Raw genomic sequence first — 10,531 nt, forward strand, 5'->3', positions numbered from 1 at the left:
CAGAAACACATACTGCTACTCAGTAACTTTACCATCTGCAACACTCTTGTTGGCTGGTGCAAATGATCACAAATCTAAAGGGTTTTAGGGTTTTTCTGCACATGTTTCTGTTGACCTGCTGAGAGAGAAGGGAAGGTCTATGGCAGTCTCTGAGGCTCCTGCTCCTAAAGGAGGGGACACAATGTGTATGTGTGTTTAAAGAGGCTACTTGTTCTCTTTCCCATGGTTTCTAAACCAGCTGCCCCTAAATTTTGTGTCTTCACTTGGTGAACTGCAGCGCAAGGGACTAGGCATGTTTCCAGACACCTGGACAAGAAAACAAAAGCTAAGCACACCCATTCCCTGATTTCTTGCCACAATTCCCTCCCCCTTTCTCCCAGCACACCTCCTCTTGTGTTACTAGGCTTCCTATTCCTGAACAAGTCATTTCAAAACAAACCTTAAGATTCCAATTTTATTACAATACATCTTGTATTACATTCTAATACTAAACAGTTTAAGTATATATTGAAAGTATAAATGTTAAAATCAGTTACTAAAAATGATTTACCAAACATGATTTTTACCAAAAAATACTAGGACTGAGGAAAGAAAAAAAAAATTATAGAACTGCAAAATACTAAGTATTTTCATGGGTGGTGGGGTTGAGGGTGACTTCTACTTTCCCATTTTCTATATTTTTTTTAAAAGCTTTTTTTTTTTTTTTAAGATTTTATTTATTTATTTATTTGACAGAGATCACAAGTAGGCAGAGAGGCAGGCAGAGAAGGCAGGGGGAGCAGACTCCTTGCTGAGCAGAAAGCCTGAATGAGGGCTTGATCCCATGACCCTGAGATCATTACCTGAGCCGAAGGCAATGGCTTTAACCCACTGAGCCACCCAGGCACCCCTCTCATTTTCTATATTATCAACATTTACAATTAATCCACAAACTAGAAAAAACCTATTAAGTAAAATTAAAAACATGAAATCATCTGATTGTCACCTAGAGGAAAAGCAACTCCATCCATTTGAAGGGTCTCTCCAGAATTCCGACTGACTCACTCAATGAAAATCGTCCAACCTGTGGATACAAATTCTGCCCCCCCCCAGCCCAATTTCACCTCCCTATTACCCAAAACATCTTTGATCACCAAGTCTTCAAAAGAGATAGTATCTGGAAGGGAAATCAGGATATCTTAGAAGAGAAATCAAACCTTCTCTTACATATGAATTGCCTTCAGCAGTTAATGGTGGGCTAATTAAAACTGCCAAAATAAAAATTAACAGAGAAACAGAGTTTTAAGGAATCTAAGGACATAATTCAATAAGTACTCATTGCCTTCAAGTAGCTTAGTATCTTTCAGCCTGATGTAAGGAGATGACAGGAAATGAGGAATAGTGGATCCTGGGAAGGCATACCTCCCACTCCCAGGCTCCTGTCAGCTTCCCATTTCCTGAGCCCTAGGGTTATGGGAAACCGACATTGTCCCTCTAGCCTCCAACATTTTTTCTTTCTTTGGTGTACCTACATGCCTTTTTCCATACAATGCAGCAAAGTCTATCATCACACTAACTCTCCTGAGTCCCTCAAGGTCTTTAGGTAACTCTGGGTCTGGGATAGGCTACCCAACTCACTGATTATGAACAGGAAGTGAGGAACCAACACATGTCCTGGCTTCCAAACCAGGGTCTACATGAACACATTCCTGCTAGAGGAGTCCTTGTGAAGAGACATCTCTAGATCCTCTCTCCATGCCTTCGTATGTGTCATAACCTGTCTGTAATGTTTTTTTCCCTCTAGCCTTGACCCGGCTTATACCAACCTTTTATTTCCCAACAGAGATTTCATCACATTGAGGAAGACTTCAATAACTTGCAGACCAGGTTAGGTGTCCCTGCCATGTGTTTTGACAGAATCCTAGATTATTCCACCAAAGCACTTACCACTTACCACTCTGTAATTACTTGCCATATATATATATATATATATGTAGATAGATATCTATATCTATATCTATATCTATATCTATATCTGTATTTTATTAGTTCTCAACTCTGGGAGGGCAATGCTATGTCTGCCCTGATGTCTGGCACACAGCAGATACACAATAAACAAAATGACCTCAGGAAGCTCAGGGTCGAGAAGAGAGCTGGCAAGGGCACAGAATGAACTATAAACTGATCCAGGGCATGATTGAACATTTCACAGCCTCACAATTGAATACTTTAGAGAACCGAATGACTCTCTGCCCATGCCTCCAGCTGCCAAATGCACGCTCTTCTTGCTGCACAGAGATCCTTGCCATTGGAGGAACCACCTCTCAGCCCATCTTAGAAGGAGCTCTTTCAGGATCTTTGCCCCAGACCTGGCTTTACTGTGAAGGTGCCCATTCAGCACATCAACAACCATCTTTGTGTGGATCTCCTTGTACAGCATGTACTGACTTAGACGGGAAGGACAGAAACTCTGCTCTCAGGAGACTTCTCACTTTGGTGGGAACCTCACCAAATCCTTGGTATTACACAATTGTACAGTCCTTACTCAAGAGTTAAACTCTTGTGTGAGTTCTCTGGTGTTGCATAAGGCCTGACCTGTGCCTAAATGTTTTCTGACACTCGCTACATTCATAAGGCTTCTCCCCAGTGTGGATTCGCTGGTGCTGCGTGAGGGCTGAGCTCTGATTGAAGGATTTTCCACATTCATTACATTCATAAGGTTTTTCTCCAGTGTGAATTCTTTGATGTTCAATAAGGACAGAGCTTCTACCAAAAGCCTTACCACATTCAATACACTCATAGCCTTTGTCTCCAGTGTGAATTTTCTTGTGCTGAATGAGGGCTGAGCTCCGGCTGAAGGCTTTCCCACATTCACCACATTCATACGGTTTTTCTCCGGTGTGAATTCTCCGATGTCTAATGAGCTCCGAGCTACCCCTGAAAGCTTTACCACATTCACAACATTCATAGGGCTTTTCACCACTATGAATCCTCTGATGTCTAACAAGGTCCGAGCTCAAACTGAAAGCTTTGCCACACTCTTGACATCCATAAGGCCTCTCTCCAGTGTGAATTCTCTGATGTCTAATCAGCTTCGAGCTCTGGCAAAAGGCTTTCCCACAGTCCAAGCACTCGTAGACCTTTCCTGCAGCATGAACTCTCTGTCGTGTGAAGACATTTGAGTTCATACTGAGAGCCCTTTCACTCTGGTTACATTCAAGGACACACTCTTCAGTAGAGATTTTCTTGTTGAAGGTTGCCAGACTAAGATATCTTTCCTGGGAAGGAAGTGGACTCATTTTGCTCCTTGCAGCAGTTCCTTTTGGTTTCTCAAAGTTGTCCAGACCTCCCAAAGCTTCTCCAACTACCTGTTGTGAAGGAGTTTCCCCAGGAAGTCTTCCTGGGGATATCATGGCTGCTGACGCTACACATTCAATAATTTCTTGTTTTGTTGTTAATACCTTGTCACTTGCCAGCTTGCCATCTAAAAATGTGAACAGAAATACTAGTGTCATTGGATCCCCATACTGGAAGAAAGAAATCTATTATAACTGGAATTGAAAGTTACCCAAATGAAATGGGGATTTCCTAAAAAGGAGGAAAACTCTTAAGAACTAGCTTCCCAGGGCACCTGGGTGGCTCAGTTGGTAAAGTGTCTGCCTTCAGCTCAGGTCAGGATCTTAGGGTCCTGGGATCAAGCCCTGCATCAGGCTCCCTGCTTAGTGGGGAGCCTGCTTCTCCCTCTTCTCCCCACTCATGCTCTCTGTCTCTATTTCTGTCTCTCTCTCTCAAATTAATAAATAAAATCTTTAAAAAAAAAAACAAACTAGCTTCCCAATCTAGAATTTAGAGAAGTGGCCTAGGGCAGTGAGAGATGGCACCCTCAGAGAGTAAGGGAGACATAAAATGAGAGTCAGCAGTGGAGAGGAGGGATGGTGAGCAGGGTAAGAACTTAGTTAGAAGAGATGGTGGTAAAGAGAAGTAGCAGTGAGAGACCAAGAAGCTAGGAGACAATCCTGGGTTAGAGGAGAAGATGCGTTTTTTGGTAATGAGGGAAAGGAAAAGAGAATAGGGAGTATTCAGGAGAAAAAAAGAAGTCTAAGAAACCTGAATAAATGGTGCTCCTAGAAAAGTAGGAGAGCAGAATATAGGACTAGGAAATTCTTTCAGGGTAAACTGAGCAGACTTACTTAAGCAGGAACAAGAATGCATTACAGCAATTGCAAGTTCTAGATCAAACAATTATAAGCAAACAGAATAAGACACTCAGAGAATAAGAAAAGGAATGTTGTGGTTTCCTGACTCATTCTGGGGTCAGGTGGGAGTCTTATATGCTCACTGTCTCATGTGCAAATGGTCAAAGGCAGATGGAAACAAAGAGACAGATGCAACCACCTGGAGCCAAACTTTCAGCTCTCACAACCAGCCCCTCTTGTTTCTAGATTTCTGGTAACACAGAAGGAGACGACTAGATGATGGCTGAGGAAACCAGAATTATTTTGAAAAGGAAAACCTAAAAAACTGTTCATTTACTTTCATCCTCCCAGTAGTCCTTTAAACCTGATTGCATTTTACAGATCAGGAAACGAAGGCTCAGAGAGGCAACAGCACCTTTGTAAGATCACAGTTCATAACTGGAAGAGCCAGGATTCAAAGATGCTCAACATCAAGGTCTGCAGTTTTTCCCTATGTCCCCTAGTATTGACAGAGACCTGTGTGGTCTAAAAGCCTTTTCCCTAGGGATGTGCCTTTAAATGCACATTAACAAACGTGCTTTTAGCCTTAAAATTATGTAGATGTATGCTGCACTGCCCATCCAGACCTGCTTTATGAACTTGGTGCCAACCCCAGCTGCTGGGAGTGTTGGTTCCTAATACGCACAGCTGCTGACTTCTCTGGAAAGTTGCCCTGGCTGAAGAGAACCATCTGGCCCAGGATGTTATTTATACCCTTACTGCCTCTCCCCCACCCCACCCACACCGTAAGAAGGGACAATTCAGCAGTGCCATTATGCTCAAGGGGAGTGGGGCAGGGATTAGGATATTAAGCCAAGGCTAGACTTTACCCAAGACCACATCATGGCTTGATCTCTTCCCTTCCTAACCCTGCTTCTCTCACTCCTTTACATATTTCTCCTCAAGAGCACTGCTTCCTTTAAATCACATGCATCCTTGGGGCGCCTGGGTGGCTCAGTGGGTTAAGCCTCTGCCTTCAGCTTAGGTCATGATGCCAGGGTCCTGTGATTGAGCCCTGCACAGGGCTCTCTGCTCAGCAGGGAGCCTGCCTCTTCCTCTCTCTCTGCCAGCCTCTCTGCCTACTTGTGATCTCTTTCTCTCTGTCAAATAAATAAAAAAATCTTTTTTAAAAAAATAATTAAATAAATCCCATGCACCCAGATCTCCGTATCTCAGGTTCTTCTTCTGGAGAGATCTAGGAGATCTATTGTTAGGAAGATCTATTGTTAGGATAGTGAAGTACCTATGGGAAAATTATAAGCCAGGATATAAGGTTGTAAAAATGACATGGTGACTCTTAAAATCCTTGCAAGGTAGATCCTCCCAGTGATTTAAATCTCACAATCTGGGTGAAAGATGTGACGTGCTCTACATTAATTCTTCAGAGGCAGGGCTAACCAAGACCCCTAAGACTAAAAAGAGATGAGCACAACGAGATCTATCAGTCCACAACAGTAATGTGCTACTGGGAAGGAACAAAAGCATATGGAATACAACAGATAAGAGCTGGGAAATGAACCTATCGTGTATTTTAAATTAATCAGTTCCTCACTAGAGGTTTGGGTTTTGTTTTGTTTTTTTGTTTGTTTTGTTTTGTTTTGTTTTGTTTGATCCCTGTATATCAAATGAATGTGGAGAAACTGAAAAATGTCGAGAGAAATGTGCTAAGATGACCAGAGAGATGGGAAGCAGATTGAATCAGAGGCGGTGAGATGCCGTCTAGGAAGATATGATACTCTCTTACAGATTTGTGCCTTCCTTGGGTGTTTGGCCTCAGCCCTGAAGATTCCCTACATGTGTTATTCCTGTATTCTTTAGAGTTGTTTCTTTCTTCTTTTTTAACCACTCAGTAATTAACCCCATTATAGTCCATAATTCTTAATATTGAACTTCCTTGTCTAAATTACTATGTATTTCAGCTACTAATACATAATTCATCTCCCTCTTGGGTATTGCCTTGCCAGTGGTCCATAATACTTAAAAACACAGTATATTGGTCTTTGACTATTATGGGTATTAGAGAATTTTATTGAAGACCTTAATTCTTAACCCAAAGTTAGAAATTATATTGGAATTTTAGATTCTAGGCACAGCCAATGGAAAAATATTTCAAGGCAAGGAGGGGGCCATTCCACCATACTTAATGACAGCCACAAGTGACTGTCAAGAAAATGCACTATGTCACAGCTGATATCCGTACCATCATCCCCAGCCCCAAATAAACTGCAATTCCTCACCTCTCTCATGGGAAGTCTGGCACTCCTGAGTCTCACTCTTGCACTGGTTCTCCAAAGGCTGGAGCTGTATACTCAGAGACTTCAGTGCTCCTTTGGAAGTCATTTCCTTCCAGATCATTCCTTGGCCATGAACCGTGTCCTAGGAGTAATCAAGTACCAGCACTATGATTCTGAGGATACAGAAGGAAAAAACCCTAGAACAATGGGCAAGGCAGTTAGAGCCAGAAACTCAATTCAGATGATTAGACAGAAAACAACAGGATTAAAAGCCCCAGTGCCTTGATCGCAGTGCACAAATAATAACCAAAAGACAGGAATTTCATAACTCTGATAGCGGTGACGTCAAGTCCACTCATAATGGCTTCCCCATTAACTTAAAATTGATAAAACAAGCAAACACATCACCTACTTACCTGTTGTCTTGGCTCATCAAGCTCCTTCTCCAGCTCCTCCAGCAGAGTGACGGCCTCCTCTCCATTTTCAGGCCGGTGCTCTCGTAGCCAGGCCTGCAGCTCATCAGGCAGGATGGCCAGGAACTGCTCCAGCACCAGCAGCTCCAGGATCTGCTCCTTGGTGTTCACCTCCGGCCTCAGCCACTGATGGCAAAGCTCCCGGAGCTGGCTCAGGGCCTCCCGGGGCCCAGCAGAATCAGAGTAGCCAAACTGCCTAAAACGCTGGCGGAAGGTCTCCAAGCTACAGGTGTTTCCCTGAAGGCCAAGGTCCTGCCCCCAAACATAATTCTCTTCTTCAACCTTCACAATTATAAGTCCTTCTTGTTCTTTTGGAGCATGGGAGGCCAGGCCTGCAGCTTTTCCTGACATTCTGGGCAGAGACCGTCTGAAAATGCTGCCCAGTTGAGTCAGGAAGGGAATGGATTCCCTTGTCTAAGAGATTCCTTCTGAATTCTGATTCTTCAGGGGACTCCTGAGATAGACAATGCTAATGTTAGGGGGAAAAAATTGGCTTAGAATAAAAATGCAGGTTTTCAAAGACAAGTTGCCATAGAGTATAGCTCTATAAAGAAAAATGACTAAAAGGGAGCTACCAGATAAACAATACATTTTAGATGATTTAGGATTTTTTTTCAGGAAATAGAAAATTTAAGAATCACTGAAATCAACTGAACCTTTAGAAATAATGTTAGGGTCAGTATCAGGGATAATAAATCATACTTCTGGATCATGGAAAGCAGGAAAAACACTGCAGAATCATCAATTTCCCTAATAATTCCAAAAGATCATAATTATGTCTATTTCCAAATGAAGCTCCTGAGATACATAAGTTAACCAAAGATACACAGGCTGTAAGCAGCAGAACCAAACTCTGCAATGAAAGTACTGAGTTTTATTATGCCATGAGTCTCCCCAAAAGGGAATTTGCACTTAATAAACACCTACTATGGGCCAGGCACTTTACAAATACTATTTTACTGGGGCTTGACAATACTACTATGAGGTATTATCATCCCCATTTTACTGATGAGGAAACTGAGATTTTTAAAAGTTAAGTAATTTAATTTACCCACGGCCTCAACCTGGTAAATAGCAAAGTCGAGACACGAACCTAGGGTTGCCCAATTCCAAAGCACTTGTTTTTTATTACAGAATGGGTTAGCCCAGGATCATCTTGGTTGATACTACACATTTTAAATGATGGTGAAAATGTTAGGAAAGTGTCATGGAGAATGGCCAGAGGAAATGTACAAGAATTCCTGCCTTTAAGTCACAAGTTCTAAGACAGTACCAAGAAAAGAGAATAAATTCCTTCACTCATTATTTCAACAAATACTTGAATTACATACTAGGCAGTTTACTGAACAGGATTCTCAGGATTAAAAGTTCTGTCCTCAAAGACTCCTTAGAGTAAACCTGCAAATGCAGTGTGATAAATCCAATAGAGGGAAGCAGGCATGGTAGCAGACACAGAGACAACTAAGACCAGGGAGAGATGCCTGCCGGGAGAAGACACGTCAGCAAGAGTCTGATAAGAATGAGCAGGTGAAGATGTCACATCAGGTTATTCAGGGAAAGACAACAGTGGAAGGACTGCACTGAGCGGGGTGCGGGTGGTTTAGGGAGGCCAGACTCATGGTTGTCCTCTCTGGCTCAGAATCAGCCATGGAGCAGGGACCCCACAACAGACTTCCTGAGTCAGATTCTCTGTGGGAGACTTCAATAAGTGCCTCCAAATGTTTCTGATATGAACCCATGTGTGTGTGTGTGTTTTTTTTTAAGCCAAAAACCAAAAAAACAAAAAACACAAACAACAACAACAAATAGGCCAGAGCCTGGGGCATAGTTCAGGAATAGTGAGAAAGGAGGCACCCACAGAGGGAGAGGCAGCCAAGGGTCTGGAAGATTGTATTGCAGAGTTTGCATTGAGCCCCACAGCCATTAGAATGGCTGGAGGGTCCATCTGCCCACTCAGGAAGGGGTATGGAGAAGGCACAGGAAGGGTCTATGGCAACCACTTGGGCGAGAGGGCCTAAGCTATGGGAGCCAAAGATAAAGATGAGAGATTTGACAGGAATTGGGGACACACTGGATAAGGGTTTGGAAGAGGAGTCAAGGATAGGTTTTCCCCTGCCACTGGTGACTGAAAGGATGGTGGTATCATTTCCTGAGTTATTTATGACAAAATTACGTGTGAGATACTACAAAGGAGCATTTCCTAAACTGTTTCTTGGCATACATATATAATCACAGAGAAACCTGGGATATTTTCCTCCTAATTTTTTAGTATTTGAAAAATACTAAATACATTTCTTTAGTTCTTATTATGTGGTTATTGCCATTTAAGAAATCCCATAACAAAGCATCATCAGATCTATGTATCACTGTGTATACAGCATTTACCAAGGGCTACATCACATGGATATGTGTGCTTTGCCTAATGATCACTGGTCTATGTCATGGGTCTTGCCCTTTAACTTCAATGTTTGTGATACTAAATTTCTATTATAAATATTATGCCTCACCAACTTACCTCTAAGTTATGCGGCCGAAGGGAAATTTTCCATCATAAAGCTTGTCTCTTCCTTCTTCCATCTTTCACGGGCCCACCTCTTCTACATCAGAGTTCCATAGGTTAGCCCTTAAGTCTGGCACTGTCTTCACTGTCTCACAGGCATCTCTACTCCGAACTTCTTATCTGAGCACAAGCCCTATTTACTGTTCCTCACTCCCATAATGCCTCTTGAATTTCACGAAAGGACCTAAAACAGCACATCTATGACCAACTGATGATTCCTCCCACTCCAATTCTGCTCCTCTCCCAGTGGTCCCCTCAGGAATTAGGAACATCCACCTGGCTGCATTTCTAGAAAACGGAAAGCATCCCTAACACCTCCTTCCTGTATTTAATGCAAATTAAGTCCTAATGACTTATTGCCTGTCTCCAGAATCTGCCCTTCCCCATCTCTGCCACTACCATCTTCTTCCCTTTAACTGTCCTGTCACACTATACAATAACACACTGTCTGCTCATACTAGAACCAGAGCAACCTTTACAAAATTGCAAATCTGACCCTGTTCCTCTGACCAGTTTTTAAAAAGCAAATGCAGGGGAGCAAAATTTCATGTTACAGATGCCTGAGCTGCACCCCAGCCTGAGTCAGAACCTCTGGTTTTATATTTGTAAAACGTTCTTTGACTCTGATGTGCAGGTGGGGCTGGGTCAGTCAAGGAGTCATAAGAGACACAGTTAAAGAAAATTATGTTCCTTTCTCTCAGAGCCCTGCTCTCATTTTGTCAGTTTATATATTTTAGTGAGACTATTGCATTAATACATGTCTTCTCCATGATTCAGCTCTAAGTTACATCAGCATTTTTGCTCACCATTCCCTACCACCCAAGCCAATGCACAGCAGAGAGTAGGTGCCATATATATATGAATGAATACCATTATAGTGGAAAAAAAGAGTTTCAAAGAGGAAGTGGTCAACATGTCAAATGCCTAATAAGGACTGAAAGATGTTTCCATGGCACTTCTTAGACTGCAGAAAAATGACTTAGCTCACAGGAGGAACACCACCTTTGGAGTCAAGTGACCCAACAGTTTGGAATCATAGTATAGCCTCTT

At 42.4% G+C, this 10,531-nt stretch overlaps 1 protein-coding gene across 1 annotated transcript in view; it reads right to left on the minus strand.

Annotated features, from left to right (window-relative positions):
- Window positions 1-440: 440 nt before the first annotated feature.
- The window catches only part of LOC101694477, an 85,438-nt gene continuing 75,347 nt past the window's right edge, over window positions 441-10,531 (minus strand). The window contains exons 9-11 of the mRNA XM_045065770.1: window positions 6,865-7,335; window positions 6,452-6,590; window positions 441-3,463 (exon numbers count right to left, since the gene is read on the minus strand). Of these exons, the coding sequence (XP_044921705.1) occupies window positions 2,532-3,463; window positions 6,452-6,590; window positions 6,865-7,335 (1,542 nt within the window). The 3' untranslated portion in view covers window positions 441-2,531. The remainder of the gene's footprint in view (window positions 3,464-6,451; window positions 6,591-6,864; window positions 7,336-10,531) is intronic.

The sequence above is a fragment of the Mustela putorius genome, unplaced genomic scaffold (assembly GCF_011764305.1).
Source record: "Mustela putorius furo isolate JIRA1106 unplaced genomic scaffold, ASM1176430v1.1 tig00003858_pilon_pilon_pilon, whole genome shotgun sequence".
Lineage (NCBI taxonomy): Eukaryota > Metazoa > Chordata > Mammalia > Carnivora > Mustelidae > Mustela > Mustela putorius.